The 18,500-nt window shown below is 33.2% G+C and overlaps 2 protein-coding genes across 6 annotated transcripts in view; one reads left to right on the forward strand and one right to left on the reverse strand.

Moving 5' to 3' along the window:
• LOC115442682 (hexokinase type 2) overlaps nt 1-11,325 on the reverse strand; it is a 28,644-nt gene extending 17,319 nt beyond the window's left edge. Inside the window, exon 1 of one of the 3 annotated variants that reach the window (XM_030167809.2) lies at nt 11,176-11,325. In XM_030167809.2, the coding sequence (XP_030023669.1) occupies nt 11,176-11,265 (90 nt within the window). In that variant the 5' untranslated portion in view covers nt 11,266-11,325. Of the gene's footprint in view, nt 1-1,926; nt 2,191-11,175 lie in introns of those variants that run through there. The other 2 variants (XM_030167808.2, XM_030167811.2) reach the window with 2 other exon arrangements.
• A 5,020-nt stretch (nt 11,326-16,345) lies between these two features.
• LOC115442654 (proto-oncogene tyrosine-protein kinase ROS) overlaps nt 16,346-18,500 on the forward strand; it is a 31,772-nt gene continuing 29,617 nt past the window's right edge. For all 3 annotated transcript variants that reach the window (XM_030167764.2, XM_037440324.1, XM_037440323.1), the window contains exon 1: nt 16,346-16,837. In XM_030167764.2, the coding sequence (XP_030023624.2) occupies nt 16,586-16,837 (252 nt within the window). In that variant the 5' untranslated portion in view covers nt 16,346-16,585. The remainder of the gene's footprint in view (nt 16,838-18,500) is intronic.

Here is an 18,500-nt window from a genome sequence, read left to right on the forward strand (position 1 = left end):
TAAGTCACTAGAAATTTCATTTAAATTTGTGATATCGTTAAGTACACATAATAGATGAGTTAAAATAACTATGGTTGTAAAAATAACTGAAAATGGATTAAAAGGTGATTGGCAAGTCAATCAAAATATTTTAATTTTGATTCAAAAAAATAAATGATGTTGTAAAAAATCGCGAAACGGCAGTCGCCATTATTGTGTCATCATTATATAGTTATTAAGAATATGTTTACCTGCCTATAATGAAAACCCTATCACTAATATTTATAAAGAACGCATTAAATATAACTTAGGATAATGTACTGTCCAAGTTATTTACATAGAAGAACCCTAAATGCCTGATTTTTGAAGCTGAGAATTTCCAAACTTTCAAAATGCGATATCTCAAAAGACTATGTCGAGTTAATACCCTTTTGTTTGTGCGATGAATCATTTTTATAATGTCTCCTTTGATAAAAATATTAGTAAATGCGCATTTCAGGTTTACTAGATAAGCGAATAATTTCGAGATTCTCGTATATTGGTAAAACGCTAACACATTTTTATTACTTATCAAAAACAAAAATGAATGTATTGACTAGACACTCCCCAGCAAGTACTTCCTTATTTTATTTATTTAGAATATGTTTTTTTGTAAATTAGGTAAGTACCTGTATGAAATGCAAGCCTGTTTAGACAAAGCAAACTATTTGATACCTACATACATGATTGGTGTAAAATAAGTCTAGTTGAGTATGTTTAAAAATGATGCAATACTATGACATATTACATAATATACACCGTGGTTGATCATCTAGGATCTGAACTTTAATAAATACATTTTAACCTTGATCGACCTTGAATATACACTTACTTACATATATCTATAAACAATTTTGTGACTACCTCCGTAAAATTATTATTGATAGGACAGCAATATTTGAGTAAGTACAGCTAAGATACTTCAAGAAGGCAATGTAATATTATTTAATACAGGGAATCTCTTAGTTTTACATAAACTCCTACATTTATGAAATCAATATTGACGGTGTTGTGCAAAAATGTAAGTAGAAACCTGGGTATGTATGTAAGGTGCAAAATTTTATGATTTAATCTTGGAGTTTATTGTATCTTTGTAGATAATAATAATATTACTTTGCTGTAATTAAACTTCCATTGATTTGCAAAGGTCGTTTGTGAGCGAATGACAAAAAGTAGGAAGTCGAAACTTTATAAACGATAAATAACTACCTGCCTACTCTAATTTAAATTCTACTAAAACTTGTAATGCTTGGAACCAACGTAAGTGGGTATAACGAGTAAAGTACTTATATGATATAAGTAATATATAAGTAGTTATACCAATAGAAACAAAGATATTAGAAAATAATCATGAATTGGTTTAGATATTAAGCATCTAGGTATCATGCCAATATCTGTTGAGGTAGAAGGGGAAACCCGTGTGTCAATTCGTATGACCTTGTGAGATGACCTTTACAGTTAAACGAATAAAAAAACAATTAAGACAAACGTATTTTTATACAGGTGCATTTTTCTTCGCACAGCAGATGTTTATAATCTCACGTGAAAACCTTGTCGGTGCAAATCACCTATCCTATTTTATATTTCTATTCTGTACTTGCAAACGATTTCCACCTGGACTCGACATATTTATATCAATTTATACCGATTTAAACCTCGTATTGATTTATCAAACACCGCGACTATCGACCGATAAAATTGCTGCGTTAGTCCTAAGAAGGTTGTGCCTTTCACACTCTACTGCAGAAAAAAAATAACACCTTGGGCGCGATCTGCATTCTTCATTAAGGAACAGTTATAATATATTATGGTCAATATTCAAGATATATATATCTACCGTTAATAAGACAGGAATGGATAGGAAAATTTGAAAAAAGCCGCAAATATTTGGATTCATTAGATACTCACAACATCTCGTGCTTGACGCATATCGATTCGTCTTGTCAGTCGTGATGACTGAGATAAGAGGTGATGAACGAGAAGCGTCGGTGTCCACAGCGTGTTGTCATAAATTCCAACGGGCACAGATAAATATTATATCCGCGTTCAGAAGAATACCGGTATCACTGACCGCTTAGTCGTGCAGAAGTGAAAGGAACAGCGTACAGTGCCGCGAACGACGCAGCACACTTGCTCGGCGAGTCGAGGGTCACCTTGAAACGACGCGGGCGGCGGCGCATGTGCACCACACCCTCGGCCTCGCCGCCGCCGCACCCGCCGCCCGGCACCCGCGGCGCCGCCGCGTGACGTCACGCACACCTCCCGGCCCCGCCGCCGCCGCCGCGGCTCTCGCCATCGTACCCTTCGTTCACGTGACGCCCTTCACGCAATACCGCGTCAGTTAACGCAATCACTAAATAAATAGAGAAATGCTGCGGAATTATCATACTGACGACGAAAACTTTATTGTTCTAGCAAAGTCGCGACGTTAACTCGAAAACATTTCTTTGACACAAAGTATTAATAGGTACTTAATTAGATTTATTTTCCCTCGGCACATTTATTTAAGGGAATGCAACAATAATAAAAATGCGGCTTAAAACTGTTTTGGATGTGAGCAGTATTCCGCAGGGTGTCAAACTTTGGAAAAATTTTCAAAGTACCTATGTACCCAACCACTTCATTACAGCGTTAAGGCGGCGTACTATCCATGAGGGAAAGGAGCTTTTAAATGGTTATTAAGAAAAGCTAAATAGAACTTTATTTTACTAGCCCGTCAACAGGCGTATTATCGCTTGAATGAATAGATTTCCGACAATTGCGAAAAATAAAAAAAAAATATGTAAGTAAGTATTTAGAGTTTTTTTAACTTTTAAACTACCATTTTTTTTATTAAATTGTTAGGTTCAAATAAAAAATATGTGTATTTTAGGAGGAGATGTACGACATCAACAATTTTAGTGCCACTTTAATTATGAAATTAATAAATCAGTATCCGGATTACAAAAAAAATACATAACCAAAGTACAGATAACATATAATGGTAAAAATATTAATGTTTCATCTTCTTTTCTTTATGTATTTTAAATTTCGAAGAGATAGCATCTAAAAATACGATTAGTGTGCTATTTTGCTGAGGTTCCTCAATTTCGTCACCTTTTTCACATAAATATTAGTTATTAATCTTAATTAATGATAATATAAGAGGCAAGTATGACTAGAACATACAGGGATTTAGTATAAATATAGTAACTTAAATTTTTAACATATTTTATTTATTTAATTTGCCACATTTTAAGAACTTTTAAGGATATTTCAAAAAAAATTACGTAATCAGACTCAAGAAACTTTAATAATATAAAGTATAATAATAATATTCTTGTATGAACTATTTCCCACTGCTAAGCACTGATCATCTCTAATACGAAGCGGGTTTAGGCCTTAGTCTATCACACTGGCCTAGTATGGGTTGGCAGACTTCGCAAACATCGAAATTCGTACGGAGTACTTCTCACGTAGGCAAATTTCCTCACGGTGTTTTCTTTACCATTAAAGCAAGGGAGAATTCAATGAATTTTTAGAGAAGTCTCGGTTATGAAACTGACGACCTTCGCCTCGGCAGTTCGTTCCACTCCCAAGTAGGCTATCCGGCAAGACTCGAGGAAACCTTTTTAACAATTTACCCATTCGATATACAGGTAAGTATAAGTCATTTTGTTTTTGCCCTAATGTAGTACATTGTACGTATTCATTTTTTGGTAACTTTTTTTATATAAAAAGCATTGTTTAAGGAAACTAATTTGATAAATATGTCTCTACGTAGAGTCATCATATCCAAGTTAAATACAAATGGGGAGTAAGTAACTCCTAAAAACTTATATTCTGCTCTTGGTTTTGTCCTGTAGGCTCATCATCTACAGCTCAGCTAGCTAAAACTTTACAACTGTTTGCCCTATTTACAATTTTAATTCCCTGTTCATGATTTTCCAGACTCTAACATATTGATCAACAGGTATATTCATCACCAATAATAGAAGGTATATGTCATTGATGATTAGGTAAGTCCTGTATATTTGATATCGGAGACGCTGCGTTAGTCACATTTAAAACGTGTGTCGTGTTGTAATAAGCATAGCCCCGTATCGCAGCCAGCGCCCATCTTTGACGCGGTGACGTGCCTCCAATCATGTTTGCCTTATTCTGTTCGGCGCTTGCGAACCGTGATTCAACTGACGCGTACACCCAAAGATCAATATTACACAAACCACGTTTCCATTTAAGCATTTGAGAAATGAAATGAAATTCATATGCAATAAACTAAATATTTACCTACTTCTATTGTCTAAGATTTCTATGTGAGAAGGTATTTAGTTTTACACTCGTTGGATAAATACACAGCGATAAGATAGTATAATATTGAGCTTAGATTTATTTTTATTGTGCAATAAATCAGCACAATTCTGCACACTCGCAAATTTCATTTGATCAAGATCTGATTCTTACATAGGTAAGTACTTATAATAAAGCCTAAAGACATAATAAATCTCTAAAAGTTTGTAAGTAAGCTTGTATATATTATGAATATTAGATAAAGGTTCGCTCGCATTTTGCTAGCTTTAAGTTGCGTTTTAGCCCTCCTGAAAGTCTAAGTAACGCCATAAACCAAAGCATAATGGATTTAAAAAAAAATCTTATAGCAGGTCTACGAAAACTTGCGGGATATAATAAGCCAACTTCTTTGAGTATATCATTTTAAGTATTTTAGCATGGAGCCATAAAAACAATGGAAATATTAAATATCTATGCAACGCTTGCTGCGGAGTGCTAAGTACTTGGCTAGTCTATAAATGCAACTCTGTTGTACGGTAATATCGATCTGGTTGGCATATTTCTACAATGTTTCGTATTTAAGTATCGAGATTTCAAATCTTTATCTTTATAGTAGTCTTTCTCAAAATAAGCGATAACGTCCCATTGTGGGGGCTGGAGGCTTCAAGAGGGTGGAAAAGAGTCTAGCAGAAATTGGTGGGCGAACAAGTGATATTCAATTCCAAGTTTCATCAAAATCTGTTCAGTAATTTTATCGTGAAAGTGTAACAATCTAAGACATACATATTCGCATTTATAAGTAATATTAGTAAATATGTAAGTTTTGACTTAGAAAAAGGATAAGATTCACATGATAAAATATAATAATGAGTTTGAGAACCTATGGTCTGTGCACCAGTGGTGAAGGGTCCATATAATCTGATCCTGCCGGCTTCCCTTTCGTAACTTATGTAAAATATAATTATCATTGGAACGATTTGCAAACCGCATTTATGCCTATTATTAGTACCAATATGTTCCCTTTCGGAAAACGTCACCCTTCGTCTCTGCTATGGACTTTTAAGATATACTTAGCTACTTAGTTAATAAGAACATGCACGTTATACAACTGTATATTATAACTATCTATACCTAGTACGTTGAAACCTCAAGCCAATATTAAACAATGTAGGTAAATTACAACGATACTTCTGGGGATTACCCTGAGCACCAATTATGACAGTATTTGTGTTTTGAACAATGAAGCGACGACAAAGGCAAGATTTAGATGTAATAAACTGAATTATATTTTTATCTTGGATTAAATTTATTTTGGGAAGTACCTTCTTAAGTGGAAGTACATTATAATCATTCACTATTCAACAGGTTAGGTACATTGGGGTAATACCAGATAACGGGGTAATCCCGTTTTTTTCAGATTAGGTACATGTGATATAACCAATGACTAAATATAAAGAGGACAGGCCTCAAAAGTTAGCTATATGAATAAGTTATATTTATGTTAGGGAAATCGACGCAGATTTGTCAATATATATGTCTATCTCTTTTACTCAAAGCTTATTTGGAACGCAACAAACAAAGACAAAAATAATTGCTTTCTTCGAATATGGCACTATTTCGTTTACTTCAACACACGGGGACCGCCTTGCGGCAGAAACGCCATTTATTGCAGCCCAGTCAGCACGTACATGTAGTGTCAGACGATGTTAACAAATCTTCATAAATATTGAATTTAAAGTAATATAATCATATTCTCAATTGTTTAGTTCGTTTATTAAGTAGTGTGTTTGTTAAGTTTCGAAAATGACTCAGTGTTGTGTGAAAGGATGCAAATCGAATTCACGCAAGAAAGACCCCGAAATATCTTTTCATAGGTTAGTAACTGTTTTTACCGAAAATTAGTAAATATCTTTGTATATTTACTTTTGGATGTGTTTTTATCAATTAAAATTATATGTGAATCTTGTTTAATAAGCTTTGAACCCTTTTAGGCGTGATTTATATCCATTTAATATCATTATGTTTGTCTACACACGGGCTTAGGGATGGGTGGATTTGTTTAGAAATGATTGATATCGATATTTTAACAGACGCCCGTTTATCAGTTACGGATTTTGTCTTTGAAAGAATGTTAGAGCACACATCAATATTGTATTATCCAGAACGACAAACTAAGTGAAATTAGAATATTTTTTTAGATTACCAAAAAATTTAAAAACCAAGGCAAAATGAATTGAGAATATTGGACGACGTGATTGGAATCCTACACCAAATACATCCTTATATCCGTTCTTTACATTTTGACAAGAAATGCATAAACCACACGTTTAATTAACGCGAGTAAAAGATAACTGTTTTCCAACAATATTCCCGATAAGTAAAATAGTAATGATTGTTATACTTCACCTAATAGTAATATTACTTTAATATATTGCTATGAATAAAATTAGAATTGTTACATAAAAGAATAGATAAACATAAAAGATAAACAAATAAAGAAACAACATAAAGATGAAATGTAAGATATATTATTACAATTGGCGGTCTTATGTTTCGAGCAACCTTTGCGTGCACGGAAATAGATACATAATCATATTGTTGTTATTGCACATAATTATTATAATTGATTATCTTAACCACCATCTTTACGCTCATTGATTTTAGTTTGCTGAAACATAGTTATGTTTCTCGATCAAAGAGCATAATCATAAAATAAAATAAAACCAACCAAATAATTACTGGCTACGCTATCTTATTCCATTTATCATGTATTAAGTAAATATCTTAATTTGTAACTTAAATTTTTAGCAAGGAATAGTGCAACGTACAAATATAGATCAAACACAACTGGATGTTTGTCACAACAGGTACTGCTTTCTTTAACAATTGTTACTTATAAATCAGTTTCAGTTTGTTTGTTTATATTATGGTATGTTATATTTATATTATGGTAGAACCTAACCCCTTTCGTATTTGATATTTTTTGGGCTTGTTTGTCTCTCTTTTAATTCTTCGATGTCGATACAAAATTTTCGGTACTAGCATATCACTATTGTAAGGGGCGGAGTCGGCGCCATTTTATGCATTAAATGTGCCGCATGTCACGTGACCATATCACTCATCCTCTATACTCTTTTATCATTGGACATTACCTAATGATTTCCTACATGACATTTCTTACTACGGACAATACAACCTCAACCGTAATTTTTAATGCACCATAATCAATGTATTTGTTTTATTTCTACTTTAGCAATAATCCTGGGCATTAGCACTATTCCGTGATCCCGTATGATTCCAACGCAGCCTACATTATTTGGAAACAATATCACCTCTATTATAACATTAAGTCGTTGGACCTATAGGCAATAAGTATATTGCATGACTAAGGCTCAACGTTAATATTGCTGAAGCCTTTAATGGTTATTCCCAAGCCAATCGTTAAAAAATAAGTATGTATTTAAAGGCCGAGGCTAAACGGTCTTAACATCGGTGAGTGTTCTCAGTCCACTTACTATACTTGGTAGGTACTAGCCCGTATTCCGGGCACAATTTTTGTTACAATAAAAATATCGCATAAAATATGAGGTTCAATGGGTTCTTTATATGGAAATCAACAGTAACCTTGGTTACATACCGAGATAAAAACTAGTCCAGTTAAGGCGATACCTCAAGGTCCATTTTCATACATTTTGTTTCGGCTTTAATCTGGGTAACTAAACAAGTATTGGCAAGTAAAGAATTTAAATTCACGTCTAGTTAGTGATTAGTTCTCGCAGTTGAGAAAAACGTAAAATAATTAATAATCATGGATATTTCTGCCTTTAAAATTTCGTCATATTAAATTTTAAAGGCCGAAATATCCATGATTATTAATTATTTTTACGTTTTTCTTTCAACTGCGAGAACTAATCACTAACTAGACGTGAATTTAAATTCTTTACTTGCCAATACTTGTTTAGTTACCCAGATTAAAGCCGAAACAAAATGTATGAAAATGGACCTTGAGGTATCACCTTAATAAGGCGATGGCCTGGATCATCGAACGCATTACCTACCTACTTAATTAATGCAATAAGCTTAAATGCATATAAACTTAAACTGAAATGTAAAAACGGATCCACTTTAATGCAGAATTTAAAGTATCGCCTGTGGGTTTAGTTATTTCTAGAACTACGATCTATTATTTAAATGCAATTTTTTTTAAGTAATTTAAATTTTATTTAATACTTAATAGAAAAGTTTGTATTGAGGGAATTTAATAAAATCTTCAATTAGGGTGCGGTTCAACTATGCACTTATACCGATTTTTTAAATATTTCGATAATAAATAATAAGTATAATAACACTAGCTTTTACTCGCGGCTTCGCCCGCGTGAAGCAGTTTTATGGGATAAAAGTCCCGCTAATAAATGTATCCGATTTAATTATATTTATGGCTCACTATGTTGGTCATGTGGCTTCCACATAAAAGGTAGATATATACTGTCGTTATATTATGACCAAATTACACAAAATCATTATAAATTGTAGCCTATGGGGCATTCCACGTGAAGCGGGCACGAAAAAAAACTCGATGTCTCAGATTTTCGTAATATTTCATTATGTTATACCTGTATATGTCCTCGATCCAGATACAAAATATTATTAAAGTATAAAGCGTGGTAAGCGAGTTAAAGGACTTTGAAGTTTTGACTGGCCGGCTGGTATACGCCACTTCGAATCCAATTATCAAGTTTTTAAATGTTACAATAAAATAAATAAAGCAATGAAATAAATACTTCATTTAATGAGCTTTTTTATTGTATTTTTGGAAATTGAAAAATGTTTTTTTTTCTTTGAAAAAAATGTGTTTGAAAGTTTCAAACTTGAATTTCACAAAGTTGGCATATTTATATTTTTTTTTATTTTTTTTCTAAAAATAGCTACTATTGTATAGATAATCCCTGCGAAGTTTCATAATGGGCTGAAAAGTAGTTTAGGAGCTAGACCGATTACAGTGCCGAAGCGCGGCGGTCGCCAGAAAGAGCGAAGTAGTAAAAACTTTCAATTAAACGAAATACTTTGGATTAGAGTATTTTATCATGTTTTGCATCGCTCTAACGATTCAATTACATCTGATTATAATATAAAAAAATATATTTATATTACTGACGGTGCACAACAACATTTGAAACTTGGCAAGGATAATATATATATACAATATTGGCTATTTTAGTAGAAAAAAGTTATTATATAAATATGCCAACTTTGTGAAATACAAGTTTGAAACATTAAAATATATATGAATAATAATAATAAATAGTAGTAGTAATAATAATATGAGTTTGTGGCATTGATGTTCTAGCCTACATGTATAAGCGGTCGGGTATCGTGATGGCTTTGTTTAATGCGTTATGTAAACTAGCCTGTGTCTCCAGGCGTTTTAGGTTACCACCGAGACCGTCAAATTGCCCTTCTGCCATGTGAAGTGGCACGAAAATGAAATTCTGCATCTTTACCACAATCCTGTTTGAAATATAACAAGTTAATACAATTAAATCTTTTTAAAATGTTGTTGTGCACCGTCAGTAATATAAATATATTTTTTTATATTATAATCAGATGTAATTGAATCGTTAGAGCGATGCAAAACATGATAAAATACTCTAATCGAAAGTATTTAGTTTAATTGAAAGTTTTTACTACTTCGCTCTTTTTGGCGACCGCCGCGCTTCGGCACTGTAATCGGTCTAGCTCCTAAACTACTTCTCAGCCCATTATGAAACTTCGCAGGGATTATCTATACAATAGTAGCTATTTTTAGAAAAAAAAAAAAAAAAATATAAATATGCCAAACTTTGTGAAATTCAAGTTTGAAAATTTAAAAAAATTTTTTTCAAAGAAAAAAAAACATTTTTCAATTTCCAAAAATACAATAAAAAAGCTCATTAAATGAAGTATTTATTTCATTGCTTTATTTATTTTATTGTAACATTTAAAAACTTGATAATTGGATTCGAAGTGGCGTATACCAGCCGGCCAGTTAAAACTTCAAAGTCCTTTAACTCGCTTACCAGGCTTTATACTTTAATAATATTTTGTATCTGGATCGAGGACATATACAGGTATAACATAATCAAATATTACGAAAATCTGAGACATCGAGTTTTTTTTCGTGCCCGCTTCACGTGGAATGCCCCCTATGTATTATTCTGATGTTTAACCAATATTACTGTAAAGTTTCATCCAAATCCGTTCAGTAGTTTTTTCGTGAAAGAGGAAAAAACATACATCCATCCTCACAAACTTTCGCATTTATGATATTAGTAGGATTGAATTTAATAGAGCGTGAGAATGCTTTATAACTTTTTGATAAATTTTGATTTGAAATTTTGAACAGAAATCTGAATATGAGTTTATATAAGTATCTATCTGTTTGTCGACGTAGCATATACCTACATACCTCGCCACTGCATACTTTGTAAATATACATCAGTTTCAAAAAAATCATATTTTCGAATAAAAGTTTACTTATTACACTTTTAACATACTAGTTAAAAGTTGTCATTATACGGGTGGTCAAACTATAATCGCAATTATTATAATTAGTACTTAATTAATATTACTTTTAATATTATAATGTTATGTTTCTGTCGTTTTATATCATGTTGATGATTTTTCTTACGTTTTTGGCCATCTGACAACAGTCATGACGATATTGGAACGAATTAAATTTCCGATCAATTAGAATTTAATATCTAAAATGTTGTTCCGAATTGCTAATTTCTTAACAATATTTAAGGTACCTAGTTATTTGACTGGATTGTTTATTTTCAACCGGGTTTACACAATTCTCGCGATAAGAAAATTTATAAAATTCTTACCTAAAATAAAAAAAAATTATACCTTATAATGTACCAGGTCGTTGGCCATGTTCTTGGATGGTTTCGACTTCGAGCAAAAGCCCTTAAACGCACTCTGCAGCACTGTCAGCATGGAAATGACTTGTATAAGTTCTCCGTCCCGCGTTTTCTATGAGCCTCTTTATTAAAATCCTTTATCTATGTTCACTGCAATATAATCTTTATCTAAATTACGACCACTGAAATGTCGCAATAACTGTATATGTATTATAAAATTAACAATCTATTGTTTCAAACTTTAAAGCGGAGGAACAATAAAATAATTCACTTTTATGTGCCGATGAATAGTCCATGTATAAAGACTACCAAGTGTAACGAGTACTGAAATACGTACTGAGCTGTTAGATAACAAGACACCCTGGGTCAATCGTTCCCTTGGCACGTGAAACTTGGATCTGTACCAAACCAAATCATTGCGATGCTGATTTAAAAAAAAACTTTAAGTACTCGTGTCTAAAGGGTTTATTGACATTGTACTGTTATATACACCAACGTAAACAGGTACTTGCTTGGAAATTATTAACAAAATGCGACAATCATTAATATTCAGGTTGAAAAATATTTCCCAAAAAAAGACAATTTATCTTCTCCAGACGAATGCTAATCTGCAAGACAAAAGATGTAGGTAGAACCTGACAAAAAATATTTAAATTAATTTTAAAATTGATATTTGCTTTTATATCTGTTTCAATTTGTATGTACTTATCTACATTGTACGTATTTATACAAGTGCCTTAAATGTCATTTTTCATAGATGTTACTTATGGTAAGACGCTAGAGGCTTCTCTTTAATAAAAGTATGATCATTAAATATAATGCATCCAGCTGTACAAGGAATGCTGAACAATTACAGTAACACATCATGAACAACCATGCATAATTTTATTAATTTATTTTCATATAGTTATTGCGGTTATATTGAAGTTTATTGTAGTTATTAAAAAAGTTTGATATTCCTATATCGCTATTAACTAGCATCATATTCGATTGAAAATAAGCCGATAAATAAAAAATTCCATTTACTTGTGAAAATAAAACATGCGAGTTGTATTGCATGTAGTAGCACTGCGGCTCTACCAGAGTGATATTGGGCTACATAGAAAACCAAGGTGAAGCATGTGTTTCGTCCCGTTTATGAAGTTCAGGAATTTGCCTACATCGCAAACCCGTCTGATACATAATATTTATAATAAATTATATAAACACAAAAAATGCAAAAACGATTTGCGAACCTCCTCCTTCTTTTGGAAATCGGTTAAAAAGTACCGACTGAACTAATCTGAATTTTTCTTTCCGTCTAATTCCCAAAAGATACTAACCTAAATCGTTCTTAGAATTTTCTTTGACTAAAATGTGAACCGGTAAGCATCAAATCTTTAACCAGCTATAGATTGTCAAAAAACACATATATTTAGTGTCAAATGAGGCCAAGAAACTCGTTTTTCCAGATATTACTTATATTCATCTATGTGAACTTTAGCACAAGGAAAGAGGAAAACAGAACTTGAATTGTATAATGGCGCAATTCTAATGTTTGACTCATAAATTGTATATTATTGGAGAGTCTAAACAAAATTTATTTATGCGTCTATTTTGCTTGCAATATTAGTTTGTAAATAGACTTTACGTTATTCTTCCTGTTCAAAACGATACAATTGGTTTTTTCGCAACTTTCAAGTTTCCAATTGACCTTTTACAGGTAAGTAGGTATGATATAAATAATAGTATGAGAAAAAAATAATTATCATTGATTAGTACACGTCGGAGTTGGAACGCTATCACTGGAATTATCAAAATACTGATTGGTAGGCTCGACTGGTTTATACTTTTTTATTTTGCTATTATGAGGAAATTTTCATACTTATTAATAGCGATTGTAGCGCCATCTAATTATAGTGCAAATTTATTTTCTGGTTAAGAAATATTTTTACGCGCCATCTATGAATGAAGCACGGTAACTTATAGTAAACTAAACCTTTATATATATATATATCAAGTCTCGTAGTTGTGCAAAAGCGTTGTCAAAACTATATACATTGTAATTCGTAGTTGATACGTTAGAGGGCGCTAGGCATGAAATGTAGAGAGATAGAATATTATAGAGAAGTGAATTATGCGTTGATTACGCGCGTAACAAGAGTAAAATGTATTTGTTCGTAGGATTTTCTTAATACATTCGGTGAGTTTGCCCTAGTACAATCACACGGTTAATGCTAGTCAGTTTTGTGTAGAGTTTATTGAAAGTAATTATACTAATAAATTGAATTAACGATTTACTTCTTTATTTCATCCTCTCTTTCAGACTTTTGTACCTATTATTGTATGGTTTGAGCTTATCCGTGTAGTAGGTACTTCGCGATACCCTTTCATTTTAAATTCTTAATGCAATAAAATATCAAAATTACAAAATTATTTACCTTACAAGTGACGACGATGATACTCTATAGAAAACTTGTAAGATTGGATGTATACTTAGGCGTAGACAGGTAGTTCGTAAAATTTAGTATTTTTCCGATTAAAAAAAATCACTAAAGGGAAACTACATTCGTTTTGACTTCTTTAGACTATTTATAATTTTAGGCGAGACGGATCGTAGCCAAAAACGTTCGCATCGTAAATTGTAACCTTTAAGCCTATCGAAAACAGCGTAATCTTACTTTACATTATTAACGAGTTCTTGTAAAACAATACATGGATATTTGTACATTCCATAAAAAAAAAATGACTGATCATCATCAGTCATTTTTTGAAGAACCATCGTTCTTCGCATTCATAATATTTTTTGAATATTACTGGACTGTACTGGGTTAAATACTAACCCAGTTCATAAAAATCTTTGTTCTGTTTCAGAAATGTAGTAGTAGGTAATACAATCTAACCAGCTCTATCAAAGATATATTTGAATCGTCCTAAGTAAATAAATGTATTGTAAAGGATTATAAGTAGATATGAAATCATCTCAGTAAGGAATGTTGTTAAGGCGTGGGAAGTGTTACCTAGCAGGCGCGGGTGCGTAGTTAAAGTAATTGAACGATTGTAACTAGCTACTGGGCCCTTATTCTGTATGATAGTGTAAACGCGTAACGCGGCCGTGTCATGTTATGTTCGAGAAATGTGCGTGGAATAGTATTCTGTAAGCCAAATTTCTATAGTCCTAAACATGATGCTTTGTGTTACGTGCTTGTTACGCACTGTTAAAATAACGTGCGGGATAGAGAATAAGGCCCCTGATACCGTCTTTGGACGACCTTGTTGCTTTCTTTAATATACTGCGCCATAATTTAAACAGCTTGATGTAAGTATTAAATGGATAAAGTCCACCATTGGTTATTAGGGTATATTATTCACAAAAATAAGTATTTTGTATGAATGAACAAATTGCAAGTGCATCAACATTTATATTAGAAATTTATGAGTTAGAGTATTTATATAGGTACTCTTTTTTATAAGTCATTTAATATTAGAGTTTTATTATTGCTTTGAATGACGAGACGAGCTTGTCGTTCGCCAGATTGTAAGCGATACCACCGTCCATTAATAATAGGAACACCATTGAACGCCTTGAATTACAATGCAAGTATTATTTGATATTCCACTGCGCTCATCATCTTAAAACATGAGAAGTCAAGTCTTATTATGTCCAGTAGATGCACCGGCTACAATGTCCTTCAAACCGGAATACAACCGTGGCTATATACATCTGCTTGGCGACAGAAATGGACATTACGGTGGTACCCACTCAGGCGTCAGTAGGTGCCTACTTATGGCGTGACTGCTCTCAATCTGAGTGCCTGCGACCCTAAACAACTCATAGACACAACAAAACCTATCATAATTAATCAGGTTTAATCCATACCAACTTAAGAGGCGACCAGTTAACTCTTTTATCTGTACGTATTAGCTACTATCGGTTTTGCTTATTAAAATCTCTCGTCTGGATTATAATAGTTCGGAACTAATACCGAGTGGAAATAAGTGCTTTTGAAACAAGGTCATAAAAAAGTAATGATACATATTGTATTCACAACTACGTATCAATAATTTCGGGAATTATAAGTGAAAACCAATTAGTTACGGACTTCTCATGCCAAATATATCCTTCAGAAACTTCGTATATTTTATCTATATATAATAATATTCTTTATATAATCTATAAAAATTAAAAATAGTAATATGCTTTTTATAATAAACATTAGGCTATAATTATGTAAATTCCTTTGAAGAAATTGCATGCAACTCTAACACAATACGTAACATCTTGACGCAAATTATAGTTTAAGCGTGCTTACCATATACAATGTATTATAAATTCCCAACATGATGGCTGATAGAGTTGTTTGACATCGACTCTGCATACCGTGTCATTGTGGGACCTTCTTAATATTCACTTAAGGCGATACCTCAAGGTCCATTTTCATACATTTTGTTTCGGCTTTAATCTGGGTAACTAAACAAGTATTGGCAAGTAAAGAATTTAAATTCACGTCTAGTTAGTGATTAGTTCTCGCAGTTGAAGAAAAACGTAAAATAATTAATAATCATGGATATTTCGGCCTTTAAAATTTAATATGACGAAATTTTAAAGGCAGAAATATCCATGATTATTAATTATTTTTACATTTTTCTTTCAACTGCGAGAACTAATCACTAACTAGACGTGAATTTAAATTCTTTACTTGCCAATACTTGTTTAGTTACCCAGATTAAAGCCGAAACAAAATGTATGAAAATGGACCTTGAGGTATCGCCTTAAACAGCTTATCTCTCCTATCATCAAATTTTTATATAGTGACGCAGAACAGAGCGAATATATTCTCGCATAACTAGGTACTTTTACGGTAGATTTGTTCCGGCTGCAATCAAATGCATAGTTTCATAGTTTACGTCCTTAAGGTGCCGAGACAAATCTTTTGATGTTAATGTTTAATTTCCCTATACGTCAATATTTAATTAGAAATTAGTTGTAGAGTCCCTGATTAGCCGTAAATAAAAGCAAATTAAAATTAACAAGAAACGTATAATACGTACTAAGTATTTAAGTGCAAACACTGTCTGTGCGTCACGTCGCAGACAGGTAGATAGAGTCACTAGACATCAAAAACATAATACTCGTAGCGCCCAACTGTAGCGTCCTCGAGCTCGTAGCGCATAGTTCGCTTCGATGCGGAGGGCGGATACGTGCGCAGACCGCACCACAGCGCGCACTCGCTGCGTGCTCAGTACAATTGTCGCCTTGGTTGCGTACGCGCACGCCTCTACCAATGCATGACATCGCGCCGCGCGCTTTTCAAACTGTGCGCATGACGACTTACGCGTATTGTCTGATGTCGAACGGTCCCTGAAATCCCATTTGAATCTAAACTGTTTTAATGACACTGATAACGTAACGTTCAATGACAAATGTTGTGATACACGTAAAGAATGTTGGATGCTGTGGTGTGAGCATGCGCAACAGTGGGCTCGGCGACGTCGGTGCTTGCCGGGCGGGCACAATGAACGCGTCAGTGAATTGGCACAAATGGCTAGTGTTGTCGGTGCTCGGATTGGCTTTGTCCGCTCGCTCAATTGGCTGCGATTACAGCTCCATCACCGAGAAATTTGGAGCGGAAGCCGTCACACGATGTAATGAAAAATGCCCGTTTCAGGTAGGATCAGTGCATATTTGTCTATAAAAACAATATAAATGTAAAAACCGGGAGATAAACTTACGATATTGTCTTATAAATTAAGGTCTCCTTGAAATAATTATAGTCAATATTTAGTTTATAAACATGCTTCATTATACGTAAATATTATTGTAGCAATGCTCCAAATTGGCGCATATCTATGTGTTATATAAATTTGTAGGTAGTTGAATACATTACTTACTGGCGTCAAGTAATAATTGCTTGCGATTTTCCTTTACCACCTAGACTATCTTGACTAATATGATGTTTTTAATTTTCAATATAGAGAACGTAATGATCAATAATTAATATGAGCATTACAGAATAATTTATTAAGGCAAGGTCCATGTGCGCTTGCAATAACTCATTCGCAATATAGTATTAACGTCATTCATTGATAAAGATGCCATCAATAGTTTATTGAACGAGGATAATACGTCCATCTTGCTTTATAGTTTGTTTGCGGCGAGTATGGTGCAGGTTCAACGCACATCTAAGTAATTGTCGACAATTAGCGACCCATTACATTCAACGCAAACTTGCTAAATATAGATGTGTGTTCCTAAACATAGCGGAACCTTGTGAACCTACATCTTTAAACTGTCTTAAAATTAATTGTAGTTGTCACTTTGGTAATACTTGCTCTATATTATTTAAGTAATAACTTATTGAAGAGAGACATATTGTTTTCTTTTTGACTGAGTAAATTACATATTTAAATTGTTCTTAGAAAGCTTCCTAGTTGACTTTGGAGTCAACATGTTTTTACCCGTATTCTTCATATTGTATACCATATGCCATTAGTAGACATTGGATTATATTCATTTGCGTGTAGGCATATATAAATGCATAATACGCAATTTTATACCGCTATTGTATATTTTAGTACTTTTGATTTATATGCATATTCCAGTAGTTAAATGCGTTAGAGGAGTTGTAAAAAAACATTGAACGGAATAACGTCCTTCCAAGACCCACTATCGGAAAAGGCATGTCGCAAATTAAATGTTGTTTTACATAAAAACTTGGGTCTTCAGGAAATAAAGTTGTGAACACATTTCTCAATGGCGCCGGCGAAACTCTACCTGAAGGAGTTTCTACAGCAATGTCCCGAAATTTCAAGTGCTGTCCAGTCAGTTGTCGTAGAGAGATCATTTCCAGTCAACAAATTAATAATAAGTAACAAACTTCACAAGTTTGCTTTAGTAAATAATTTAATTGTTGAGAAAACAAACGTAAACTCTGACAATAAATACTATTTTGATTAAACATATTTTGGCATTGTGATTGTGCATATAATGCGATGTTTAGCCATTAGCCAAGCAGATGGCTTAGTTTTTATAATAGATTACTTGCATGGCAAGAATCTGAGGAAAATTATATCGTATTGCCAATACTATACAATAATATAACCCTTAACATATTTAAGACCGAACCCGGACCGTCGACTCACAAACTATTTATGCTACCACTAAGTCCATGGTACCACTAGGCCCAGCGGTTGTGTGTAGCACAGTATAAACCAAATTCCAAAAACAAAACCACAGGTATCATATTTCGGCATAGAAACCTTTTAAGTGATACCAGACTGGATCCGGTCTCACGGTTGCTAAAACTGTAAATGAGATATTATACTTTATTT

Source organism: Manduca sexta, chromosome 19 (genome assembly GCF_014839805.1).
Source record: "Manduca sexta isolate Smith_Timp_Sample1 chromosome 19, JHU_Msex_v1.0, whole genome shotgun sequence".
Classification (NCBI taxonomy): domain Eukaryota; kingdom Metazoa; phylum Arthropoda; class Insecta; order Lepidoptera; family Sphingidae; genus Manduca; species Manduca sexta.